The sequence below is a fragment of the Salvelinus fontinalis genome, chromosome 2, assembly GCF_029448725.1.
Source record: "Salvelinus fontinalis isolate EN_2023a chromosome 2, ASM2944872v1, whole genome shotgun sequence".
Taxonomy (NCBI): Eukaryota; Metazoa; Chordata; class Actinopteri; order Salmoniformes; family Salmonidae; genus Salvelinus; species Salvelinus fontinalis.
In genome coordinates this window covers 87290223-87317867 of record NC_074666.1, presented here as the reverse complement: position 1 = coordinate 87317867, position 27645 = coordinate 87290223, and the positions used below count along the sequence as shown (strand labels likewise).

General features: G+C 43.0%; 2 protein-coding genes across 10 annotated transcripts; both read left to right on the top strand.

The window, feature by feature from the left end:
- The first annotated feature begins 14897 nt into the window (after nt 1-14897).
- LOC129830515 (insulin-like growth factor-binding protein complex acid labile subunit) lies at nt 14898-17526 on the top strand. The gene is made up of 2 exons (XM_055893089.1): nt 14898-15005; nt 15350-17526. Exon 2 carries the CDS (start codon nt 15355-15357, stop codon nt 17155-17157), a length of 1803 nt encoding a protein of 600 aa, XP_055749064.1. The 5' UTR covers nt 14898-15005; nt 15350-15354; the 3' UTR covers nt 17158-17526.
- A 376-nt stretch (nt 17527-17902) lies between these two features.
- Nucleotides 17903-27594, top strand: LOC129830524 (dynein axonemal assembly factor 8-like). Of its 9 annotated transcripts, none has more exons than XM_055893125.1 (26): nt 17903-18545; nt 18644-19086; nt 19234-19336; nt 19482-19644; nt 19743-20041; nt 20468-20576; nt 20689-20841; nt 20997-21191; nt 21290-21403; nt 21540-21684; nt 21804-22098; nt 22581-22660; nt 22794-22948; nt 23082-23203; nt 23958-24083; nt 24173-24378; nt 24516-24609; nt 24806-25016; nt 25123-25179; nt 25262-25300; nt 25484-25852; nt 26023-26097; nt 26220-26334; nt 26551-26760; nt 26849-26934; nt 27300-27594. In XM_055893125.1, exons 5-14 carry the CDS (start codon nt 19803-19805, stop codon nt 23160-23162), a joined length of 1566 nt encoding a protein of 521 aa, XP_055749100.1. In that variant the 5' UTR covers nt 17903-18545; nt 18644-19086; nt 19234-19336; nt 19482-19644; nt 19743-19802; the 3' UTR covers nt 23163-23203; nt 23958-24083; nt 24173-24378; nt 24516-24609; nt 24806-25016; nt 25123-25179; nt 25262-25300; nt 25484-25852; nt 26023-26097; nt 26220-26334; nt 26551-26760; nt 26849-26934; nt 27300-27594. The 9 variants fall into 9 exon arrangements, with proteins under 9 accessions (XP_055749100.1, XP_055749094.1, XP_055749079.1 ...); XM_055893119.1 differs by having other exon boundaries at nt 23082-23742; XM_055893104.1 differs by having other exon boundaries at nt 17903-18224; nt 23082-24083.
- Nucleotides 27595-27645: the final 51 nt, after the last annotated feature.

Here is a 27645-nt window from a genome sequence, read left to right as displayed (position 1 = left end):
GTTTTAAATGGGCAAGCTGCATTCTAGAGTGTCATACTATTGTTGTGAGGGCCTTGAAGGGAGAAAACAACAATAGGACCACAGAGGGCGGGATGTTTCTCTATTAATTGGCCCTATGATGGGGCTGACATGTGATCATCATCACCGCGATAAGCTCATTATTACCTCATGCTTTAGTTTTGGGCACGCCAGCCAAATGACTGACACTGTAATTACATTAACATAATCATGACTCAAGGAGCTGCTGTATAATGGTGAGGTAGGAGGAAAGGGACGAGGAGGATTTGGTTGATTCTTGGATAAACATATCTGAATGGATAGTGTGAATGAGTGACCAAGTGACATACAGTATTTACTTCTAAATAAATATTATCCATAACACAAGCCCTGTAATTTCTAGCATGATTAGGTCTTCTTTATTTGTTAAAGCTGCAATATGTAACTTTTTGGGCAACCCAACCAAAATCACATAAAAATGTGAGTTATAGATCTGTCATTCTCATTGAAAACAAGTCTAAGTAGAGGTAGATCTGTTCTATGTGAGCTATTTCTTTGCTGCCATGCTTGAGTTCCATTTTTGCGTCCTTTACTTTCGGTTTTGTACATCAGCTTCAAACAGCTGAAAATACAAAGTGTTTGGTTATGGAAAATATATTTCACAGAGGTTTAGATGGTACAATGATTTTCTACAGTATAATTGTTTGTTTTGTCACATAAACTGAAATTAGGCGAACTATTTGAATTTTTGCAACCAGGAAATGGCGCAGGTAGACGATTAGGTCTTAAGGTAGAAGATTGGGTCTTTCTATGTTTAAAAGCTTTGGACTCAATCTAAATGGGTTACAGAATCATTAGTCTGTGTTTTATGTCATCCAGGGGGGGGGGGGTCGGCTCAGTAAAAACATAATGTAATGTTATTCATCACCCTGGGCAACGAGTTGACGGAGGGGGGTGTACGGAGGGGAGTGCTGCGTTTGATAAACAGGCTAAAAAAGTAAATCATTTTCCAGCTCGCTATGGCATTAATTATAACCCTTCCAGCTCATTCAAGTGCATCCCTCTCCATACACAGCGGTGGCCCTGAATATTCATACTGTTCATTAACAGCCTGCCTGATCGTTGTGTTGGGCTGCCAAAAACAACACACCACATCAGGTCTGATGGTAGGATATTAGGATGTAGTCTAGCCAGGGCAGGCACTGGGCCCTGCCACTTTCTGGGGGCCTACAGGCCTTTACGACTCTCACTACTGCCCTCTCTTAACTTACACCCCAACTTGACTATGTTTCATCTGAGGATCTGCCAATATGACATTACAAACAAGATCCTTCCTTATTCCATTGCACATCTCCATGTGTAGCCTGTGTAGCATCAGATAGATATAATGATGAAGATTTCCATGATCACTGTACCTTCTTCCACTACACATTAATGTGCCTGTCTGCCTGAAGCAACCCAATAGGGCTGCCAGGACAAGAGGAGTAATACAGTGAGTATGTAGGGAGAGCATATGTTCAGACAAGCCGAGCCACGGTACCACACGGCCCTGCCGTAGCCACAAGGGATGCAGGGATATTCATTATCATGGTTGGAGGTTTTGGAGTCGCTTGCTGGGATGCTAATAAGCCAAGAGATCAAAGAGAGGATGCTCAGTGAGAGCGGCACCCGCAGAACTCTGTGGCCCATATTGCTGCTCTGTTCTGAGCTCCCACCTGCTCCTCTCTCCCTCTCCCTCCACCTGGTCTCCCCAGCCCACCACACACACCCAGGCTACCAGCCAGGATAGAGACAGCCATGCCAGGGGCACCCATCAACAACCAATCCCTAATTCCCTGTGCTAACAGGGTAACCTGTGCTGGAAACACAACCCATTTCCACATGAATAATAACGCATTTGAGGTGGTTTCAGCTCTCGTTTGAGGGATGAATATTGACCCATGAAGTACTATGTTTAATACCTTGTAATGTTCCTTGTGTATTGTACCTTTATAATAAAATTTTAAAGGTACGGTACACAAGGCCATTTGTGAAGTTTAAGCCACTTCACAGTTTTTTTACACTTGTGTTCTGAAGAGCTGCCGCACTTGCCTAATGACAGGAAGAGGTCTACACATTCCCAGATAGCCTACAAACATATTTTTATCCACCAAAGCTTTCATCAAGCACTTGCACCCTCTGGTGAGGGGATTAGACTTTTTCTGACAACAAAACAACATTTATATAAATAGAGGAGAAAGTGAACACAGACGACTGGAAAGTGCCAGAAATCAACTGGAAATAAAGTTTAATAATTCATTGTAAGATGAAATTTGTTCAAAGTTTAATCTGGATCAAAACCACTGAGTTACTGCACACAAGCGAGACAGAACCAATTTTCTGGGATGTGGGCCTTGGATAAGTCTTTGTCAGATCAATGCGCCTTTAAACAAATCAATGCTCTGCTGACTTAGACATGAAAGGTGTAATATAAAAGCCTGTGAGTGTGTGTGTGTGTGTGTGTGTGCGTGCGTGTGTGTGTGTGTGTATGTGCATATTGATGGGGGTTAAAGATAGAAAGGTTCAGCTGGTTGCATTTCACTTCAACTTTGTTATCAGCAACATCAATGGCAACTTTCCCTTTCCCATGGTCATCCATCTGTCTCTTTGGAAATGACTTTGCATTTTCAAAACAGACTGTTAGCGAGACAAAAGACCGGCTCTAACGAGAACTGACGTCAGCACTGAACATGATGGAAACAAATATTAGGCGAACTAGTGAGGGAGCAAGGAATGCAGAAAAATCTATAGCAAGTTTAACCTGATACAGCCCAAAAACTAGGTTGGAAACAGCACACCCCTTTGGGGGGCAGGGCTGATTGTGTATAGGCTAGTAGACATAAGTAACGTCGGTCTAAGCAATGTTTCATTACTGAAGAATTGAGACTCAAAATGTCATACTCCAATTGTATATTTTTTCTCTCTAGCAGGTCTGTCATCATAATGAGGGTCCGGGACAAGGGATGACCCTGGCTTTCCTCTAACATCATCATTTGCATTAGGCCAATTTCTGAATTATTCCTTGTCTGTGATTTGACCTATTCAGACATGACTCCCTAGTGTCCCCAGTTCTCTAACACATTAGTGAGTGTGTCTCTCTGTGACTCCTCAGAGGTCTCCTTCTCACGGACAGGACAAGCGTGTTAAGTGATTCGACAGCTCGGTGCATGCATATCAGATGAACTTCAGTACACGGGGCTAAAAGGGGATCAAATGGTCTTACTGGTGAGCTGAATGAGTTTCCATTTCTCTGTGTGAGTCAGTCAATCTTTCACCGTTAGTGAATAATTGTTTGCAATAAAAATAAATATGTGTTTATTTGTCGCATTTCCTCATGTCCTGACTGAACTGGAAATGGTTTAGAGCAATCCGAAAATTACTAGGAACATGGGAACATGACACGTTTACTTGGTTGGCTGCCTCTCTTGGCTGGGTGCCAATCATAGAGAAATGCCATATGTAAACTAAGTGTTTGTGACATGAATCAGATAACCCTGTCTCACAGACACCCTCGTCATTTTACAACTCAAGTCAGCTAGGGTTGCAAGCCAGAGGGATACTCACTCCAGGAATATATCTCCAACTGTCAAAACCTATTATCGGCATGTAGGAACAAGATCGATTCTGACGTAAGGTATGACACTGGCTTAAGCTGAAGGACAGGAGACAAGCGAATGCAAGGACCGGTATGAAATTACTGTGCGACGTGTGTCACACCAGATAGAGGGAAATTCCCATTCACCCACGGTCTCCCTATCTTTTTAAATGTATCCTGAACGGTAAGCAATCTTCCCCATAGAAAATATTCCAAATGGCATCTAGGAGTGGCTCTTTATTGAGAAAAGAGAGGAAATAATGTCAACCATTTAAGCACGCACACACATTTACTCATTAATTTAATAAACAGCTGGCTTAATAATGGCCATACGTCTGGGTACACCCATCAGACACGCTTCACTTGGTAGATAAAGGATGAGCGATTTCTGAAATTGCTCTACACACCTTGGGATGCTTCAAATAGGCCTACCCATAATGCAAATGTCCTCTTGGAGATAACTCATCTGAATAAATTTATGACTGAACTAGAATTGATTCCTGTCCTATTTTATTCTGTTCTAATTCAATCTAAAAATAGTGTGCAGACAACATTTTATGAATCAGGTCCTCTCTCAGGACTGATTTGAATAAGAATAGTCCCCTTGCCTGTGTGGGTTGATTGGAAATCCAAGACGTTCAGGTCACTCGTAGTGATAACAGACTCGGTGAGAGCTGAAACCAGGAATTACTTAGCAAGAGCGGTAAATATGAGAGGGCAACTTCAACCATAGGTATCTGAAAACTGCCTGTGACCAAATTCAATTTCATGAAACACTTTTTCTAAATTGCCCTGCACACCCTACATTCAAAATATATTTGAAGGGAAGTTGTTCCCTGAACCCTGTTTAATTTCAAAGTCTAAAGTAAAAACCTTCTTATCTTTACCGGTAATTAATTTCCCTCTTTGAAGTGAAGAAAATTACATATTTTCAGAGTCTCACTCCTATAACAAAAATGTGTGAAGAGATTTACAAACTGACACAAGCATCTATAAAGTGCACAAAAAATACAGACACGCTGTAAGGCCTGGGTGTCGGAGTGTGAAGTCAAAGCGCAGGAAACAGCAGGTGCAAATACAAATGTTCTTTAATGAACACGGACAAACTAGGCCACCCTACTAACACACTGGGTGTACTTCTTAACCAACCCCAGACACGGGGGAAACGAACACAGTCCAGTAAACACGTAGCACAAAACCAACACCACTACTTACAAACAAACAATCCCGCACAAAGAAACGTGCGGGCCGGCTGACTAATAAGCCCAACTAATTAACCCTAATACAAACAGGTGAACCCAATAAACACATAGGGAGGGGGAGAAAAGGATCAGTGGCAGCTAATAGGCCGGTGACGACGACCGCCGAACGTCACCCGAACGGGAAGGAGAGCCTGCCTCGGTTGAAGTCGTGACACACACATTGAACATTCAAACTATAGTCTAGTACCGTAACTATTATCAGAATAGCCTTTCAGTTTTGGGGGGGGGGGAATGTGTTCCATATAATCGATGACAGGAGAACAAATTTTAGATACTAAAAGAAACACTATATAGACATAGGATCTTAATTTGAGCCAGTTTTCTACAGCAAAATAAATAAATAAAAAGAAGTAAAATAATCCTTCTGGGGAAGCTGAGGAGTATTTTGTCCTCTCTGCTGACCAGTATTTTTCTCCACTCATGAGTAATAAAGGCCTAGATCACACATTTTGTGGAAATGTTTCCACACATAAAACCCCAGTAATCTCAGCTAAACATTGTCATAAGGCCCATGCTTGAGTGTTCATAAACAGATAGCAAATGGTAAAGCATCCATATCTATGCAAATCCTTAGTCAACTGTAATCTTAAATCAGTATTGCGTTGACTTACAAATGTAGGGTATAGGCTAATCATTACTGACGTAAACCTTATATCACTTGTGGCCATAGCAACATCTGCATAATGGATTATTATCTGCTAACAGCTGCCCACTGCACTGAAATAGTCCTCTACTGTAAAATTGAATGAAACTACTGGCCCTGTTAGGTATGGAAGCCCCATCCTGCAAAGCAGATACTCCACTGGGGATAGAGCACAGTACAGTACATCACAGCCCTACCAAGACCAGCCTGAGGGTGGAACAGGGGGAAGAGAGCTATTCTCTCTAAGTATTAGACTATTCTCAAGTGTGTTACACCAGAAAGTAGCACCACAGGAAACAGTGAACCAGTGTCTGTAAAGTCAGATGTGGAGAGCGTAACAAAGTTCCACCACTGAATGGACCATGATGAGGCTTGGAGCCTCTGGGCAGGTATAACTTTTTATCTTCCTGCTGCGTAAGCAAGCGCTGAAATAGTCTGATCAGAGTCTGTGCCTTCTTTGGCAGATTTCTTTAGTATGTATAGGTGTTGACATAATTCCAAGGTACTTCCAGATCAGAAAGGGAGCTGCAAATAAGATGCTCTATTCTAGGTGGTGCCCAAACTGCTTATTATTGATATTAACACATACTTTACTTTTTGTCCAGGTCAATTGCATTATGAGGGATATGCTTTGAAACATACACAGAAGTAAGAATGATTTAATTGGGCGTTTCTACTTTCCAATGCTGCAAAGGAAATCCACGTACTGCCCATCTCCTGGGGTCTGAGAGGAGGAAGAGATGTCAGGGATGCATCCTCTCCCACACAGCTAATTGGCCGATTCAAGGGGCATAATTGGGTCATCAGCTGCTTTGATTTGCTGTGGTTACAACGATCCGAACGGCTGAGTTCCGGTGCCTTCCAGATGTCAAGACAAAGCCAACGCACATCTCTCATTTCCTGGAGCTCTCCTCGCCAGGGCTGGAAGGGGGCTACGACGGGGTATTTATAGCTGGGTGACAGCGCTGCAGGGGCGGCCGGAGGGAAGGGAGGGGGTCTTTAACTGTCAGTAGGACTGAGGTGGTACTGAATGCCAGGGTTTAGACCAGTTCTTTTTAACACGATATTGGAGCGAGAGTCACTTAGATAGTATTCTAATCTAAAATACCTCCTAACAGTGGGTGGCACTGTTGACCTGGTGGTGGTGTTGCATAACAAAAGAGAGAGAAATGGGTAAATGGGCTATGGGCTATGGGGGCATTCAAAGTCAACACTGACAGAAGGAGAGGACTCAGAGCGGGAGAAGTTTCCCCCCATGGTTTTACATTGGTTTTGCTGTCTCCTCGTGTCTCAGAGCACTGTGTAGGCTGTAACTCTTTTGCATTTCCTATTACTCCTTCTTTGAAGTTAATTATAGCAAAATTGACATAGGGGAGATTGGGGTAAGTTTAGCCATTTTTTACATTTAGCATCAATCAGTCAAGGGAAATATAGTATTCTTTCTAACAAAGATATCTACACATGTTTCAGGATGTTGTGTATCCCAGGAAATTATCAGAATTAATGTAAAGATTACAGTTTAAAAACAGCTTGTCCAAGAAAAGTGGTCTCTTGGCAAAACTTACCCCACCTTGCATTATGCCTGGGAAGAAAAGGTTTCAATTTGCTCAACTTCCCATTGGCTCAACATCTTAAAATGATCTACTTTGGTTTATATACAAGCATCATGAAACCTCTAACACAATAAATTCATTTGGCTTGGTGAAAATCAATCTTAACACTTTTTCCATATGGTTTCTTCCTTCACAGACTCCATGAAATGATTACCTCATCCTAAATTTTTGGTAAATTATTCATTTTGTGTATGGTTTCCCAGACACAATGGTGGCTGCTCAACAAAGCAGCAGCAACAGACAAGTACTAAACTCAAAAGAGTGCAAAAGAAAGAACAAATAAAAAATGCATCATATGTAGGCCTCTTCCTTGTTGAATGCCATGACACGACTCTTCCGATGCTTCTGTGTCTTCCACAAAGTCTTCATTCTACTGGTGAAACGACACCGTTTCCTTCACACTTTTATGACAGCGCAAGGACAGAAGAAAACAATTGAATTAAATCCAACCGCGGCAATAACAGTGGCAAGGAAAAAAACTGGTCCTCTTTGTATCTTCGGGGGAGGGATGATTTCTATGTGGTGGGCATCCTTTTGCTGATGTGGAAGAGAGAGACAGCATCCCTAGGGCTCTCTCCTAGCTGTGACTGTCCCCAGGGCTGGGCACAACTGCTGTGCTGTGTCCCCCATGCTCATAGGACATCATGCAATAAATGAGTCCAACAGGATGGTCTGACAGCATTTATGCCCCAAAGGCCCACTGCACCAAATACAGACGGTGGGAAACTATATAGTCTGTAGTGTTATTGCTCTGTCAGGCTGTTATCAGCCTGTAAAACACTTCATTCCAAGGTTCTGTTAAACACATGCAGCTGTTAGGTTTTATGTGGATGCTTAGTGTTCACAAGGGACAGTGGTACAGCTCTGGAATCTGGTTATAGGGAAGGGTTGACTAGGGTTATCAGACTGAGTAAAAGCCCTAGACAACATGCTTTTAATGGATCCCCCAAGCACTGTCTGCTTATCACATGGTGATTTAATGACTGACAAAGGGGGAAGTGGCTGTTATGGGTCCCACAGAAGAATCGTAGCTCATTACTTATGGTAGCACACACAATCCAGGGTTTCATTAGACCTGCCAACAGCAACAGTGTCCATGGGGCTCTGTCTGCTCCATCGGTCTCTTAGAAACTCTGAGCTTTAAGGGGCCGCTGGTAGTTTGGAAATGTGAATGCCCCCTCCTTTTTCAATATAGGCAGTATGCAAATTCATACTGTAGGCTACTATGTGCACTCATATGGCCGTATGAAAAACCTACTGGGGACTCAATATTACTGTGACAAATTAATCTCATCAAGAAGCAAAATACTGTAATAAAAAAGGATCTGAAAACAGAGACTGAAAGGGAAGTGTAACACTCCATGTTGCAGTTCAATCTGTAACACCAGGGGCTTGTGTTTAGAACACTGAAGTCATATGTTCTAAGCAGAGGGTGAATGCCAATCAACCAAATGGTGGCTGGTTGTATCTATGAGGGTGCACCTCAAGCATGTCTACTTAATAAAGTGTGAAAGTATGTAAATTAGTCTAAAATGGGAAAATGTTTTGTCTAAATGAAGTTTTGCAAATTCATTCTTCAGAATATTACATTTTCCTAATAACTATCTCCCATTGTCCTGTACAGCATACTAATCAGGTAAATAAGTGGGATGTATCAGGTCAACTGTAGCTCAGTTGGTAGAGCATGGCGCGTTGGGTTCGATTCCCGGACCACCCATATGTAAAATGTATGCACACATTACTGTAAGTCACTTTGGATAAAATTGCCTGCTAAATGACATATATTATGTATATTATATACAGTAGTATTATACTATATAGTATTATTATATTAAATGGGAGATGGCTCTTGTGGACAATGAAACAAAAATGTGCTATAATGTAAAAGGTTTTTCCATGAACTCTGCAGCACCATGGCAGAGGTAAGATAAGAACACTGTTATTAAGGGCTATTAGAGGCTAGATTCTCACAAGACGAATGACTCTCTAATGGACTATTATCAAAGGCCAAATAGAGGTTGCTTATATTTGGCCTGTTTCACTACATGTACAGGTGGGTAACCTGTACGAGTGTGAAATGTGTTTTTTTGCATATCCCAACTACCCCTGAGACACATACCTTGCTTGCCAACCCATGTACCATACCCAGCAGCGCTATAACATATGTCCATTTAACATAGAACACAGCTTGTCCACAATTACGCCATGGCCTATGAGCATAAGAATAATGAGAATAAAAGGACATAAATTGGTCTTGCAATTTTACAGTCGAATTGGTCGGCGTATCTAAGCATAACACTTTGTGTTTCATGCACCCAACAAGCAGAGAGCAACGAAGCCTCCTGTATTCAACAGACATTCTGGGTATTGAAGAGTGGAGGTACAGTATGAGTAATCATGGGCATATCCTGACTGGTGGGTCTGGGGGGATTCAGATATGAGGCTTAGAGATCAAATCAGCTGCTAATGTGCTAATGAACATTTCAATCAGTCTAGCCTACTTATAAAAACACATTTTAATACCAAACCTCAATGCTTTGTACAGATAGGCCTATCTCCCATCATGCATTGGTTGAGTTGGCATTGTGTGGAAAGGTTTTTTGTCAGGGGTGAATGAATGCCTAGGAAACCATTAGAGGGTTTGAAACCTTATATGAAAGGCAGATTTATTTTTTTCTCTAACAATCAGACAGACCACACACCAATCAGCATCAATGTAAAAAGGTCACACCTCAGATTTGGGTTCTTTGTTGCTCTCTGAATCATGCCTCTATCAACGCTTGATTGATTGCCTAATGGTCAGAGGCACAGGTTACAGCATGTGACGATGGTTAAAAATCATCCAGGGATATGAAAGTGTATGTGAGAAATGTATTAGCTAAGGCTTACATGGATTCAAAGTGGGCTACATTTGACCAATTCAATTCCCAAATTAATTGGGTTCCTAATTGAATAGGGTTGTGTGGACCTCCTTTCTAATCTGACCAGCAATCAGCTTGGCGTGGTTCCAATCAAGGGAAATCATGAAGGAGAGAGCATACATAGTCACAATCATTCTCCATGATCTACCTCCCAAGCCGAGTATGAGGCTGAATGGCATGATTACAGTCACTAATGTTTCAAATGGCTTTGGCGCACACAGCTGGACATTTCAGAGCTCTCGAATGGATAGGTCTCTGTCAGACGTGTTCATACCGAAAACCGGGAGTCAATTTGATTGTCTATCAGGAAAGAACGCCTCTGTTCTTATAAATTGTGAAAATTTGCCTTCATCCACCATCCAAGTTAGATGGAATTAATTGGTGCCAATCAATGTTCCCTTTAAACTGCGCGTGTGCGCACCTCCTCCAGGACTGCTGTGCAGAAGAAATGCCAGACCGCACAGAGACGCAAGAGATTGAACTTCACTGAGTTCGCCGCATTAGATTAGACTATATAGATTAACGTTTTTTTCTGTGATCGAATCAACATTATATCAGCAAAACAAAACAAATCTAACTTTGCAAGATTTAGTCTTTGATTTTGTTGTAGGCAGAGCCAGAGCGCAAAGGAGTAGAATTCTATTGGCGGGGGTAGGCCACGAGCGACCTTTCAATTACCCGGGATTGAAACCCTTTTTCAGATCAGAGCGCAGAGCCGCGCATGTGCACATTTGTTGATATTCTTTGCTAGTTGGCGAGTTATTAGCCCAGTTATAGTTAAGTATAGGTCAGCCATGGGGAGCTACTGCTTCCTACAAGAGCACAAAACATGTAGGCTACATTTCAAGAAGTCTTTGAAAAGCCAGTCAGGTAAAAAGCTTACGTCTTAATTAAATGGGCAGTGTTGTATTTGACGCAGACTTGAACGTGTAAATAAGCCAATAGGCAGAGAGGTAGCCTACATTGTCTAATTATCTGCATGGTAATAATAATGACTGTTATTTTGTAAAGTGGTTTCTTGCATCATACAATACAATGCAATTTACAGTCACTTATTTGGCCCATGGTGTTACAGACCCTAGTAAAAAATCATGAATCAATGTCAAGCCCTTCATATTGTAAAAACGTTCTTAAAAGTCGCATACAATGTAGGCCTGCATCGAACACCAAATATAGGCTACTGTAGGCTATATCTTGGAAATTAAAAGCTATTTCCATGTGAAAATGTTATGTGATTTGCTCCATTGGTTTTGTTGTTAGGCCTACATTATGCTTAAATAGCCACAATAGCCTATTGGCTACTGTCTAAAACTGTAAGGGTACAGCCTCAGTGTTCACTGTAAATGCGTGCCAGAATATGCATAAAATTCTCACACGGTTCAAGTTTCCGCTCACAAGACCTAAAATTTGCTCAGTGCACCAAAACATTAGAGGGAACATTGGTGCGAATAAGTCCTTTTGCTTGAGATTGAGGCCTGCAGGTTTCATCTAATGCCTATAGGCCTAGTGGGATGTACCCAACAGATGGCGTGTGATATGGACTCATCTCAACAGCAGACCAGTGGGTCAAAGTAATGTTTACTGATTCAAGCGTTTAAAATCATACAGGTTAGTTCATTCCTACAAAGTCTTTTCTGTGCTACAGCTTCATTTTGCTTTACCTTTGATTCAGATGGGGATCATGGCCCTTTCTGACAGTTCCTCTCCATTTTGAGACAGGTTGGGGCATAATTTTCAATTTTACAGGAACATCCTTTTCAAGTGAATAATCTTACATCTTCAGGGAAGATTAGTCTTATCTTGAGGGCAGAAGAATCTTGTTTTTGGAGAGTAATAATTAATCTCTCGAGGGGATTATTTCATGTTCTGAGTAGATTAAAATACTTTTTTGTAACACGATAATACAATTAATCCCTGAAATAATGAAAAAGTTCCATGGTTATTTCATACAATTGGCTCATTCATCCCCCTCCTCTCCCCTGTAACTATTCCCCAGGTCGTTGCTGCAAATGAGAACGTGTTCTCAGTCAACTTACCTGGTAAAATAACGGTAAAATAAAATAAATAAAATAAAAAATATTACCTTGAGGTAAACTCTTCTTAGCCTACGTCTCCCACGGCTCCACACAAAGCCGCTACCCTAACTTTTTTTCAGTACTGTTCTATCACTGTGAAATAGAAATAAGCTTGTTCCACTTCACCTGTGTAGTTGTAGGCTACAATCTACTGCAAACCAACTTTTTACGACATATTCCTTGACTTTAGCCCCTCTACATACATAGCCTGTATAAAGAGAAAGGAAATTACTTTAAGCTTCCATGCCCCCTCTCACTTGTCAATGGATTGGGTTTGATGTCATCTCTTGCAATAATCGTGCAAAAGTACCCGGAGGAATGGTAATGTTCTTTTATGAAATTATACCTATTATCTGCTCCCTACATCTGGAGAATCCAATATGCCAGCAGCATATGTAATCCCAGGGAAGACGACATTCTATATTTCATACAATATGGCTGTTGCATGTGATCTTAAGGGACTTGTGCCATTGGGCTACCTTCAACAGCCCTGCACTATACAAAAGCCCCACATATAATGTATTTAGTTAGCCTACAATCTGTATAAGAAGGCAGCTGTAAAAAAAAATAAGTCTGTGCAACTGGCAAAAATATTATTTTCCCTATTATCGTAAAATATAACATAGCTTTGCTCCATAACCAGCAATCAAACAGCGTCAGCCTGCACGATTGCACAACAGTTAGCCTAACGGAGGTAGGCAGTATTTTCTACTATTGGGATAGAATTTGGAAGGCAGTAGAGTGCACTTGCCCCCCTGGGCATTCATTCTCTGACAGACAGTCATGAGCAGCAGAAGGAATAACAAAAAGACAAGGAAGATGTGGTATTGTAGCTATCAGCACGGATTCTCCAACACACACTGACACGGTGCCCTTCAGGTCTGTTCACCACTGCTGAGGAAGTTCCCAACTTTTCCACTGCTAGTTATATGACTGAGAAATGTATCTATTCCTCCTGTATATAAACACTGACTCCCAGCAGAGCCCAAGACATTGCTCTACGTTCACTGCAACTGCAGCTGGGGCTCTGTCACTCACCATGAAGCCTCCTGTTCTCCCGGTGCTGACAGACCTGGGAAGGGAACCTTTGTGCTGGTTGAGAGCAGGGGAGTGAGCCAATTAGAGATGTTTGTCTGGGGAGCAGGATTTGTTAAAGACGCACTATGAGAGATTTCCCTCCGGTACAGGGATTTACACTCCTTCATGACACCCATTCCCTTCATTTCTTAAAAATAGGATAAGTAAATAAGCTGGTATATCTTTTTGCGACGGCTCATTAATCAATCTAACAGCATAAAACTCAACAATGTTTTTCCATATTTTTCTAATTTGACACCACGCTGTAGCAAACAAGGGCCTCCTCTGCTAGAGCAGAAATGGAAGCTCTGAATCAAACTGGAATGAAACACTGCCATGACAGAGTGTATGTGGAAAGGTGGCTAACTTATTGGAATAATTCAAAGTAAAACAATATCTCAAAACATGTAAACAGATTGGGATAACTGGATTGTATGCTGAAGGGTCTTTTCTTTCAGAGAAAGTGAGCTTTTGGATTCCTTCAACATGTCTCATATGCCTAGGTAACAGAGCAGCAGTGTTCTCTAGTGGTGAAAGAAGTGAATAGCACCACCAATTATAAACATTAAACACACTGCTTAAATATTAGGGATGCTTTATCTTTCTAACACCCTTCAGGCAAGTCTCATGTTGTTCACTATCATGGAACAATCACATTGTTAAAGGAGAAACTTGTTGAGCTAAACAGAGAACTAAGACTAGGGTGACAGTTATGTGTCAAAATTATGACTTTGTGTCTTAAAACCATGATATACCTACTTAAGTCTAGGTTTAGGATATAACTTAGCAACTAAAATGTTCAGTGTGACAAAACAATGTCATGTAATGCCTGCCAGTATTAGAGAAGGCATTGCACAACATACCCATGTCTTTTCTTAACCGCCTGTCAAAGTCCAGGATTGTCTAGCCAATGGTCCCGTTTTCTGTTAGATTTGATTGAATTTGGATGTCCTTAGGCACACGTCCGGTTCTGGGTAGTCCAGTAAGTTCACGAAACCAAGCTACAGAGAAAGAGAATAAAGTGAACGTCAACCCACGTTTAACATCAGAGTCTGTTTGCTGGTCAATGTGTGTGCTGTGAGATAAGAAACAGCTACATTTCCCTTTACCTGGGATAATGATTGGCTAAAGTGCACTGAATACAAGACAAAATTCGGACAAAAAATACTAAGCTTTTACGCACAATGCAAGTACAAACTTGAATCTCTTTTTGTAATACATTTCAAAATGCCATTGCTACTTTTCAGCCAGCACAGGTTCAGAGCACCAGGTTTGTCTTATCTCTCATCCATGCTGTCTGTATCAGTCAAAATCTACAGTAAATGTACTCAGAGACAGGACCCTGGCTTTAGTAAACAGCAAAAGGCTACTTGAAAGTCGGACCACATGTACAGTAGACATTCATATGATATGAATTTTAGGGGTATTAATGATGTTATGTACTATGACAAATCTGAGGTCATGGGAAAAATGCATTTTGTTTATTAAATTCTTGAACATCAAAGAGTTAAGAATGTTCACTCAAAATGTACTTATAAAGATACTGATAGGTTGGCATAAGTATAAAAAGTATATTTGAGAGAGATAAGACCATAGTCTCATTGAAAGACTGATGATGATGCTGGTCATAGGGTATGAACAGGTTAATTCTGAGAGTTCAGTGGGTCTGACTTTTTCTAGAAAGACTAGGCAGGTTTTCCTTTCCAAACACAAATACACACGTCCTTCGTTTAGTGGGTGGCTGTCTGTCGGTCTACCTCAGTCAAAATTGCTGAAATATAAGGTAGGTGGAAACTATTCTGATTCATTGAACTTTCATCTTTTAAAATTACACATAATAGAAATGAATGTACACTTTATAGTAGCTTTGCATATTTTAGTAATGAATGTTTGCAGTAAATATTTTTTTGTATTTTTAGTATTGAAAATAGGCCTAGGCATTGTCTATAATATTGATGGTTAATGTAAAATCTGAATAATCTGAGTACAGAGGTTAATTGATTGGCTTTCAGGGAGGACTTAAAATGTGAGAAAATACATGTTTATTACAAAGAGAATAAGCATATTAAGTAGTTTTAGATAAGGAGCACCAACATTGAGCTTACTTCCTCTGCTCTCTACCCACAGCTGTTATGCACACCATTGTGCTACTGGTGTTGTGGGTACTGGGGACATCACTGGTGTTGCCAGACCCTGACACAGGGGGAGAGAAACCTACTGAGGAGCCCATTCCTTGTTCCAAGGGCTGCACCTGTCTGCATGACGACTACAGTCTAGAGCTCAATGTCTACTGCAGCGCACGCAACTACACCCAGGCCCCCTCTGACGTGCCTGTCTCCACTCGCTCCCTCTGGCTGGATGGAAACCTGTTCACCACTCTGCCTGCCACCGCTTTCAAGGATCTCAGCAACTTGGATTTTCTGAATCTACAGAGCGGTCAGCTGGTGTCCCTTGACTCCCAGGTGTTCAGAGGGCTTAAGTCGCTAGCTCACATCCACCTGGAGCGCAACCGCATCCGTTCGTTGCCGGGCACTATCTTCCAGAACACGCCTAACCTCGCCTCGCTTAGTCTCCATAACAACCAACTGTCCCGCATTGAGGAGAAGTTGTTTGCTGGCCTCTCACATATGTGGCTTCTCAACTTGGGGTGGAATTCATTAGCAGTGTTGCCTGAGACTGGGTTCCATGACCTGCATGGCCTGAGGGAGCTGGTGCTGGCTGGGAATAGGCTGGCTTACTTACAGCCACAACTCTTCCAAGGTCTTACCGAGCTGAAGGAGTTGGACCTCACTGGAAATTACCTGAAGGTCATTAAGGCTAATGTGTTTTTGAAGCTCCCCAAACTGCAAAAGCTTTACCTGGCCCAGAATCAGATAGTGACGGTGGTACCCAGAGCCTTTGTGGGTATGAAGTCTCTCAGATGGCTGGATCTCACAAACAATAAACTATCAGCGCTCCACGATGAAACTTTCCTTGGTCTTCACAGCCTCCATGTGCTGCGGCTCTCCAACAACTCCATCAGTGGACTAAGGCCCAGGACTTTCCGTGACTTGCAGTACCTTGAAGAACTGCGTCTGAGCTACAACCGGATCCAGGCCTTGGGGGACAGGATCTTTGAGGGGCTTGGGCACCTGGAGGTTCTGGAGCTGGAGCACAACCAGGTGCACGAGGCCCGGATGGGCACCTTCATGGGCCTCTCTCACCTGGCTGTCATTAACCTGTCTGGCAGCTGTTTCCGCAGTCTTCCAGACCAAGTGTTCAAAGGTCTCTCCAAGCTCCACAGTCTTCACCTGGATAAGGGCTGTCTGAACAGGGTCACGACCCAAGCTTTCATTGGACTATCGGGTCTGCGACGGCTCTTCCTTCAAAACAACAACATCTCTGTGGTGGAGCGCCAGAGCTTCGTGGAACTCTTGGGCCTACAACAACTAGACCTGAGATTCAACAAGCTCGAGGTCCTAACCTCCCACACCTTCTACGGCCTGAAGAACCTGGACTATCTGCTGCTGTCCGGCAACCTGTTCCGTCAACTTCCCTCTGAGGCCCTCGTGCCCTTGAAGCATCTCTCATGGCTGGACCTCTCAGCTAACAGGCTGGAGATCCTGCACAATGGTACCATGCAGCTGCTGCCCAGGCTACGCTATCTAAACCTGAAAGATAACGCTCTTAGCAGCATTCCACCAGATATCCCAGATACCCTACACCAACTGTGGCTGACGGGGAACCGTTGGAAGTGTGACTGCAGTGTCCTTCCCCTTAGAGACTACAGCTTGAGGAGACCGCAGACGGTGCCCCGGCAAGTGGAAACCCTGGCTGAGGGAGAGGAACCCCACACTGTTGTCACCATCTACAACAATATAACATGCAACAGCCCTCCAGGCTTGGTTGGCCATGACCTGAGGGATATCAGCAACGAACATTTCAAGAACTGCTGAAGGGGTCAAAGACACCAGACATTTGGAAGACAATAATTTCAAAATAATTGTTATTAGCCTACAAATTTCCCTGTACATTCAATGATTTAGCCTATATTAATTATTTCTCAAAATATGTATTGTAACAAATTATTTTTGCTACTGTGGTAATTAGGCCCTACATGTTTCAAGTGTGTAGCTTTTGCATCATACACTTTTAGTTAGTTTCATATTTCATGAAATGTTCATTAAATCATTGCACACAAAAAATTGCAAGTAAGCCTACTAGAATACACAGTTTACAGTACAGTACTCTTTTAGGACAAAGCAGTCCACCTTTGAATGGGTGACTATTAAACGCATCCGTTGAATAAACACAAGTCATGTTTGTTTTTGTCCTCTGAATAAATATTTAAGAGACAGATTTGCTCAACAAGGAATTGGTCACACAACCAAATATAGATATCGGCCCTAGGTAAACAATAACCGCCTTTACAAATTAAAGTTGCAGAGGCCCAGCTATTGAGGTGGGCCATATGTGTACACAAGGCAAACACTTCCTCCTGTACCACAATGGTCCAGAACTCTAAGCAGAGGGAGAAGTAAACTTTCAGGGCCTACATATAACGACACTATAACGTTTTCCTTTTGAAGAAGCGGGCAGGAGCAATTTTACAGCAGCCCATTTCCAACACAGCTCTGACTGCAGGATTCATAGACCGCAGAACTTGAACGGTTCATACATGACTTAACTCGCAGGTAACTGTTCATGTTGACCATCTTTCCCCAGGTCCCATTCCTTCTGCACTGCAACACGTGCTCCTCTATAATTTATATGCACTCCTCACTCTTGTAGTTCAGTTGTTATGGTAACCAACAGTTTGCTAGTTGTTGTTAGCAGCTATTTAACTTTAGCTAACTTAGTGTAGCTGACTGCTACTGCTTTCACATAAGAGTGGTCTATCTTGATGATTATAGATGCATTAGTTTATGTCAATATGGACACGGACCCTTCAACGCGTTGGAATGCTCTTTTTGACAGCTTCAAACCCCATATTCCGTCCATTGATTCAGATTCTTTATCATCAGTGAGTTTGATTACTGCACTTAGCTAACTAACAACAAGTGCAGCAGTAAGACAACGTTAGTTAGCTATCCCTATGAAAAGCCCTTAATTTGTATGAACTTTGCTACTTACTTGCTGCTCGACTAGAGTTGTGTTTATTTGTTTTTGAATTGTGTTTGCCAGAGTAAATCTAGATAAATGCATCAAACGTTAGCTGAAATTTGGCTAACCTTACTCTCCAGTCTGAAAATTAAAACATATCCATCTTTCGGCGACCAGTAGCCCTTCTTCCTAAACACACAGGGCCTAGAGTGTCTTGTCATTGGAGTACTCTGAAATAGAGGTAACTTTAAGTACCTAGGTAGCTGAGCAAGTTTACACCAATTGCTGAAGAGTCCTTGACAAGGTTACTGTGTGTGTATCTGTGTGTATCCCAAACAGGAGCTTCTAATATCTGTGGCACAGCCACAACTGTGTTGGACAGAGGAGACCGTTTGCCCATATAGAGAGCCTACAACTGAACCCCATGGAGTTTATCAAGCCACTGATTTAGCCCAGCAGGGCACACACCAGGAGCCCAGTCCTATAGGTAATAAGGTAAATGAGATATGCAGCCATGACTATTAGAAATGCAGCTCGGGCAGGAGGCCATCCATGCAGCAATGTTCCTGTGGAGATGAAAGGGGACACCTCAGCGCACCACAGCCATGGCACACTAAACAGACAAAAAACAACTGAGTCCACATCACCACACCCTTCACATAACACAGCTTGTGAAGAAAACACATTGGAGTCACTCAATGCTTTGAGAAAGACACAGAGAACAGATCCAAATGGCTCTGAAAAAGCCACTACAAAATAGTCAAACTGTTTTGTCTTTTGAGGTGAGTTTAAGTTTCCTGTTATAAATTGAGAAGGTACTACATAATAACTCATGTATTTGTTGACCTCTGGTCATTTTCATTCTGCAGTTAGATAGATACTGATTAAGTTTTATGTCCTACAAATCAGTACCTTTATGTTTTTATCAGCCACTGGAGCACTGGGATCTGGACCAGATTCTTCTGACTCGTCAAACAGATAGACTCTTTTTAGGAGGCAGTGTGTCTGACGAACCTATGGAAGTACAACCAGGTAGACAATAGGGTAACTCTAAGGTATCACTGATATAGCTACTGCTGAACAACTAGTAGATGTAGAGTAACCAGTGTGCACCTAGCTTGTCATTCACACTCAATGCTATTATCATAATGATGTCATCAATTCATTCTCAATTTAGTCACAGATGGAGACAATGTAAGGTCACAGGAGAGGCTGGAGAGGCTGGCTGCTTTCTGTAGGACACAGTCATGTGGAGATGCTGAAGAGAAAAGAGAAACTGCGCCAGATAAAACTTCTGGTGTGCCTCAGAAAGCACCTGTCCAACATCCTACCAATTTCAGGTAAAATATATGATCAAGTTGTGTGGGTTTCACATGATTATGAATAATGTAATTAATTAACATGAACGTTTTGTTTACACCTTAATTGGGGAGGACAGGCTCGTGCTAAAGGCTGGAGTGGAATAGTATCAAATAATGTACATCAAACACATGGTTTGATGCCCTTCCAGTCGTTCTGTTCCAGACATTATTATGAGCTGTCCTCCCCTCAGCAGCCTCCACTGGTGGCTGAACACCTGTTTTATGACCTGTCAATGACCGAGAGGAGAGAGAGCAACAGAAACAGAGAGCACAGCGCCAGCAACACCTCCAGAAACAGCTGGAAAGCTTTAGACCAACAAGGTCTGCCGGAGACAGGGAGCCTGCCGCTGAGAAGACTGATGTTCTTTATGACACTGTAAGTTCATCTGGAACAGAGACTCGGTGCTCACAATTCAATAGATCTCCACTCAGTCTTCTTTGTCATTGTCATAACTTGAGCGCTACCCCTACATATTTCATATTTTTCATTCATTTGTTTTCAGCAGGCCTCTCACCTACAATCAGTTAACACTCTGCCTGCTGATATGGAGGATGTTTTTTCTTTTCTTTTTTTTAACCTTTATTTAACTAGGCAAGTCAGTTAAGAACAAATTCTTATTTCAATGACAGCCTAGGAACAGTGGGTTAACTGCCTTGTTCAGGGGCAGAACGACAGATTTGTACCTTGTCAGCTCGGGTATTCGAACTTGCAACCTTTCGGTTACTAGTCCAACACTCTAACCACTAGGCTAACCTGCCGCCAGGTTAAGGAGTGCTTGCTGCTGACTGTATGCTTCTCCAGTCCAGGCCTGGTAGCCAGCAGCAGTCATCATTGGAAAGCACCAACAGTGGAGTCAGCCACAACCAAATCCCATATATACAATGCTCTGGTTGCTTGGTTTCTGTCTTTGGTGAATATTTATTTGACTAGTTCTTGACAACGTCATTCAACTGAGATCATTTGATTATTTTTACTCTGTTTGAGATGGAGTCCATGTTTTACTGAGGCCTCTAACTTGTTAGGTTGGAGCACCAGGCCCTCAAGGTGGTGATGACAGGGCTGCTGTACCTTTTTGGGTGGCTGGCCTACAGCAACTGTGGACAGAGGATGGACTGGCTCTACACATCTGTGCTGTGTCCCACGGAGAGAGCCTACAACTTGTCCGAAAACCCCGCGTGAGAGGAATGAACATGGAGATCCTTTTAAATTACTTATTATTAGTAGTAGTAGTATTCTAATTCTTTATTCTATGTGAATGCACCCAAACATTTCCTCTTTTCCTCCACCACCTTTTCTGCAGTTAAGTGATATTCCTTTTTCTTCTTCATAGAAACTGGGTGTGGATACGGGTCATAGTGTGTTCCAGCAGCGTGTCTGCAGGTTCCTCTCTCAGACCTCCCTCAGAGCCATCACGCATTGGCTGCCGCAGCTCAGGAGCCTATTAGACCAACAGGCCTATCCCCCAACCGTCCACATACCTGCCTCCTGCCTGGACAGCTTTATCTCTGTCAACTCAGACAAAATGGTAGGTAGTAGGTACAGGTGAATGCTTAGAATCTGAGATTGACTTGATGATGTGGATGTGTTCCCTGTAATGTGCTGTATCTTTGTCCTGTGTCTCAGGCTGTGAAGAGGACCTTCGGTCTAAACCCAGGCTTCTACTGGCAGACTGTGGAGACTCAGGAACTCAGCTGTCAGAGGCCTGAGACCATGTGCACTCAGCTGCTACACACAGAGGTAAGAACATCTTATGTCTCAGCTGTTCCAAAGCTCCTTGGTGTCATCTAGCCTCAGTGTTAATTCCCCATGATCATGACTGTTGGTATAGGATGAGGAAATCAACCATACAGTTTTTTTCTTCTTCTCCTCACAGATAGCTGTTGCTCTGGGATACACTTCTTTGTTCCTGCATCCCCTGGTGGTTCACCACACCCTCCACCTTCTCCACAACTCAGGGTTGGGTGTTTGTGGCCTCCGCCTCCTTTACCCTCCTCTTGGCTTTCTGACCAACAGCACCGGTAAAACGTCTATCAACTAATAAGCTTCTATTCTGTTATATTCTTATCTAGTCTGCAGATCTTCAGTGGCCTAGACTGGAATGATTCCGTAAGTTATAGTAAGTCTGTCTCTGATTCAGGCAGAGTATCCTACGGGCAGGGAGATGATGGAGCCGATCAGCCTGTCCTTGCCCTGGCTGTCCGAGGGCCTCACGCCCGCACCGTGTGGCAGGATGTAACAGGCCCTTCAGACCCCCTGCTGGCTAGGAAGACAGACCCGGCATCCATCAACGCCCTGCACTACAGCAGCAAGAACTTGCCCCTCCTCTACTCCCCTCGCCTGGCCAGCAGTGTGCACAGGGAACTGGTCACGTGGTTCGCAGGGAGAGTTCCAGGAAATAATTCCCAGAACCCTGACCAGGCTCCAACTGACAGGTGTGTTTGTAGTCCAGAGCCATCCTGATGTCTCACAACCATCACTCAAACATTACAAATAGAAAAACAAACATATTATGACTACTAATAATAATTTATTACTTTTATATATATATACTTTTATACTTTTTTTTGTATATACTTTTATACTTTTTTTTATACTTTTATACTTTTTAAAAATACTTTTATACTTTTTTAACTTTTATAGCGCTATACCTTACATAAAGAATCTCAAAGCGTTGTAAAGCAACACCAACAACAAAAACAAGCAATTTAAAAAACAACAAGAACATTAATCATCATGAGTAGATGTAAAATTTAAAATGTAGATGGAAGGTCAAAAGACTGAAGGTTTACTCAGTAAACACTGATTGATACATTTGTTTTCATCATTTTGGGCTATATATATAACACACACACAACACAACACAAACAGTAGTCAAAGTATTTCACAAAAAACATGATTTTCTTCCAACACTCAGCTCTGCCCCTGGCGATGGAGAGGGAAGCAGCCCCTTGTATTTAACCATGTCCTCTACCACCCTGTGTGCTACTGTTAAAGGTAACTCAGAAACAAGGTCAACAATGTCAGAGTTATGGCTTAATGCTTTACTCTAATCTAGATCCTAAGTACAGTAGTTGGAAGTTTCAAAATGTCTTACTGTGGATCTGACTCTTCTCTTCTCACCTCATAGTGGACGTGTTCTTGATAGTGTCTCCAGCTGTGGCGCCATGCTGCTACAGCCAGGTTCTGTCTGTGTGTGAAGGCAGAGGGTTCAGTCTGAGGGGGGCCCAGAGGCTGCAGCTCTCCACCAAACGAACCCAGGCACTGGGACTCACCAGACAGCAGGTAACGACCCCACCTCCACCACACTGTCTCCAGATCAGTCACACCACACTGATCTGACAGCAAAGCGCATGAGAGAAGCTGGCGAGATCAATTTTGACTATGCCCTTAAAAGTTTGTCTTTCTTTTTGCCAAGGTGTCAGTGTTCTGCAGTCCGCCCACTGTTACTGTGGATGAGAAGAGGGTTGAGCTGTCGTCCCACTGCCTGCTCCTCTGAGGAGAGAGAGTGGCCTGCGTCACTGTGCCAGCCTGCCTGCAGTTATTGCACTTAACCTATAATACCTAATATCTCTGCTTCTATCACCTCAAAAGTACAATGAGTGTACGAAACATTAGGAACACCATCCTAATATTGAGTTGCACAGCCTTTTGCCCTCAGAACAGCCTCAATTCGTTGGGGCATGGACTACAAGGTGTTGAAAGTGTTCAACAGGGATGCTGGCCGATGTTTACGCCAATGCTTCCCACAGTTGTGTCAAGTTGGCTTGACGTTCTTTGGGTGGTGGACCATTGATACACACGGGAAACTGTTGAGCTTGAAAAACCCAGCAGCATTGCAGTTCTTGACACACAAGCCTGGCACCTACTACCATCCCCCGTTCAAAGGAACTTAAATCTTTTGTCTTTCCCATTCACCCTCTGAACGGCACACATACACAATTCATGTCTCAATTGTCAAGATTTAACCTGTCTCCTCCCCTTCTTCTACACTGATTGAAGTGGATTTAACCAGTGACATTAATAAGGGATCATAGCTTTCACCTGGATTGACCTGGTCAATGTCATGGAAAGAGCAGGTGTTCATAATGTTTTGTCCACTCAGTGTCTATCCTCTCCTCTACAAGTATGCCCATCTATTTGTGATTATTCCATGTTTAGGTGTTCATAATGTTTTGTCCACTCAGTGTATAAAGAACATGTCTTTCCATTTGATGCTGATAGGTACTATAGAGGCATTTGAGCTTGTGACATCAATGTTCAGTCTATTGACACTGATTCCTCTTTTTGTCAGCCCTTGTGAAAGAGTTGGAGAGGTTGTTGGGATGTATCCACATCAGACTGTCAGATGAAGGAAAGCTGGACCTGAGCAGCTGCTTTCACATGTTGCCCTACAGAGAGAGCCTGCTCCATAGCTTTGGTAAAGGAAGAGTTAACACAGTCTGTCAATGATGACCCCCTCCTTGGTTTCCTTGTCTAATTGAGTTTATGTTCATGCTTGGTTCTCAGGTGGGCGTATGTGGGCCGTACCCAACCCCTGCAATGTAGTGTTGTCCATTCACAGGTGTCCATCCAACCCAGAGCTGGAGCAGGTGGTGGTGCTTACGCTGGCTGGAAGGGACATCAGTCAGGGCCTGAGCCTGCTACACAGGCTCTGGACAGGGGACGCAACAGATACTTTACCCCACATTAACCATTCCTACAACACAGCCCATGTAATGAAATATATTTAAAATGCATAATATTATTCATAATACCAATATTGTACTTGCAATTCAGCTGTAGCACTGAACTCCTCACCTACCTAACCTTGCTCTGCATTTCTCTCCTTTCTACCTTGTTTCTCCATCAGGCGATGTCGGGGAGGATGGATTCGAGCTACTGGCCATGAAGTGGCTGCCCACATTGTCCCGGCAGCAGGCACGGGAGGTGAGCCCCTATGAGAGGTGAGCCTGGTTCCTCTCTAGGTTTTTTCCTAGGTTTTGGCCTTTCTAGGGAGTTTTTCCTAGCCACCGTGCTTCTACACCTGCATTGCTTGCTGTTTGGGGTTTTAGGCTGGGTTTCTGTACAGCACTTTGAGATATTAGCTGATGTAAGAAGGGCTATATAAATAAATTTGATTTTGATTTGATATGATATGAGGTAGGTGACCGGCTGTGGCAGAGCAGCCTGGTGGGCCTGGCCTCCTCCCCTGCCCTGGTGTGTGCTCTGAGAAGGGTGGACGCCTTCGCCCCCCTACTGTGGCTCCTGCCACGGGACTACCCTGTGAACCTGAACATACTGTTGTCTCCCACTCCTGAACTGGCCTTCAGACAAGCATCCCTCTTCTTCTCCCTGGGAGACATGATCCCTGGTAAAAACTAGTCAGTGCAAGCTAGGTACTATTTCACTACTACCCTATATCTGGGGTAAACATGTCAAGGATAGCTGGATCTAAGTGGATTTTCTCTCATCTTCAGATCACAGTGTGCGCCCATTACTGAAGTTCCTACCCCCACCACACATTAATGTAGCTGGTATGTGTCACCGGGTCATCAGCATATTCAAACAACTCTCTCACCCACCTCCCTTCTGACTTGTGTTTAATGTTCCTTACAGGTTCCCAGTGTGAGTCATTGTTAAACTGCATGGCGCAGGGTGAGTTTGGAAATGGGTTTATTTGGATGAACTTTGACCTTTTAAATTACATGATGTAATGTAGGATGTTTTATTAAACATTGGTTACTTGCAAAGTTGATTACTTCAACAATGGTTACAAAAATGTACAAAAGTTGAAAATATTTAAGCACCCTATTTGCCACTCTTGTCTGTTTCCATCAGGTCCCCAGCCGCTGGTCAAACTGTTCCTGTTCAAGCCCCCATGCTCCTCAGCAAAGTCCAGTGGAGTGGCTTCACTGTGGTGGACCTGCATGTGCTGGTTCTGGACAATAGCACAGCTGTGTCATATTGTTTTAAATGCATTGGCTCAGTTTCCCTCTTGTGTTTTCCTCTAGGACCCCTCTGCTGTAGAAGCCCATGTTCAGTACTTGAGCTCTGGGCCTTCCCTGGCTCTGTGCCTGCAGAGGGAGAATGCTGTGAAGATGGTACTGGACGTGCTGGGACCTGAGGAACCTGCCCAGGCCCGCGCTCAGGACCAATTCCTCTGGAGGGCCTGTTACAGCTCAGACCATCTACACAGCGGCATCTATGGTCAGTCAGTGCCCCTCGACCCCGCACGATACTGGGCCACCTTCCAGGCCCTGCCAGACACCATAGATCAATCAGTTACAGAGTGGCTGAGACTGGCTTTGGAACAAGGTTTTAATGTTTCAGATGTAATGGTGGTAGCTCATAATGAATGATATAATACTATGTTGTAGGATCGAGGAGCTATCAGAGACCTGTTCCCACAGAGCCTATGCTGCACAGAGACCAACACCATGAGACAGGAGCAGGTACATCACAGTGCTACAATAGACATGATTTACTATTCCTAGACGTATAGCCGTCTCATATGCCCTGTGTTTAATAAGGAACGCATTTTGTGTCAGTTGTCACTCACCGTTCTGTATCACAGATACCAAGTGTACACTCAGACCATTTGGCTTGTCTGGCCCGTGAACAGAGCCACACTCTTGCCGCTGCGAACAAGCCATCTTTATCACACCTTATGGCTTCTGGACTGAATTGAGGTGTGGTCAAGTTTGAATGTTTTAGCCTAGCTGAATCTTTGTTGTTGAATCGCTTATTTACTACTTTTATGTAGATACAAAACAGGTCCCTTAATCATTGACTTTTTATTGGGACGTAAAAATGATTGGTCTGAGGCAACTGTTGTTGTGTTTAGTTGATGTGGTATCAACAGCAATTGAACTTTGTAAACGTGGCTGTTTGTGTGTGGGTGGCAGCAGCGCCCTCGGTCCACAGTGCTCTCTGCCAAACCACCTGCCTGCTGCTGCCCTCCAGTGTACTGAGCCCAGCCCACATCCACCTGGACCTGCTTGAGTAGCTGCTGAGGACAGGCTGCCACCTGGTGGCCGGGAGGATGAGTGCCCTGGACGAGACCCAGAGATGTCACATAGCTGGGACACTGATGCTACCCTCTGAGGGATGGGAAGGTGAGGAGTGGGTATCTGCTATGTAGAAGGAGTTTCATAGTTGCGCAATAGCAGCATGCAGTGGTCACTCACTGTATCTCCTCTCTAGATTTCTGCTCTACCTGAGGGCCCTTGTCTTATCGTTGTTCTACAGAAAGATAACGCTGTGACCTGCTTTGACGCCATGCTTGAAAGGTAAGGAAATAGGCTACTCAAATATGTACCAGTTAGTGTTTTGAATTTATTCTTCTTTGCATCATAATGGAATGCATAGATTAATATGCTATGGTTTATTTATTTTGCACTATAGTATTTATAGAGGTCTAACCTTGCCAAAGTGGGGAAAATACAGATTTATCCCAGCACTGAAAAAAAAATACGCTTGTTCTAACTGCGGAAACATTGTGTTGTAGTACCAAATAATGGCAAAATGGACCCTTATGTTTAGTTAACAGGATCAAGTGACCTCGATAAAAACAGATTGTGAGAATGAATGTCTATGAAGAAAACACCATTGATAACAAGCACCTCTGAGAATATCTCATCTGTTTTCGCTCTAGGCATTGCAGCTGCTGTGCTATCTATTTGATGCCCTGTCTCCTGATAGTCATCATGCCATTGTACCACAGTAATCTGAGTGAACTTTAATTCTATAGAGCATTACGAAGAGGGCCAACCTATTTTCTGGAATTCTGTGCCAATCTTTGATTATAATCCATTTGATACATTCCAATACTGTATAAAGAAAATATTTATTTAATTGGTTGTAGTAAGAAACCTTTTTATGTAACCCACCCCCAAAAGAAAAGTAAAAATGGTATTTTCATGTGAAGAAAATAAATACTTAAAATTCTGGTTCATGTTTCAGTTATTGCAAGATTATACTTGTCAAGGGGCATTAATCGT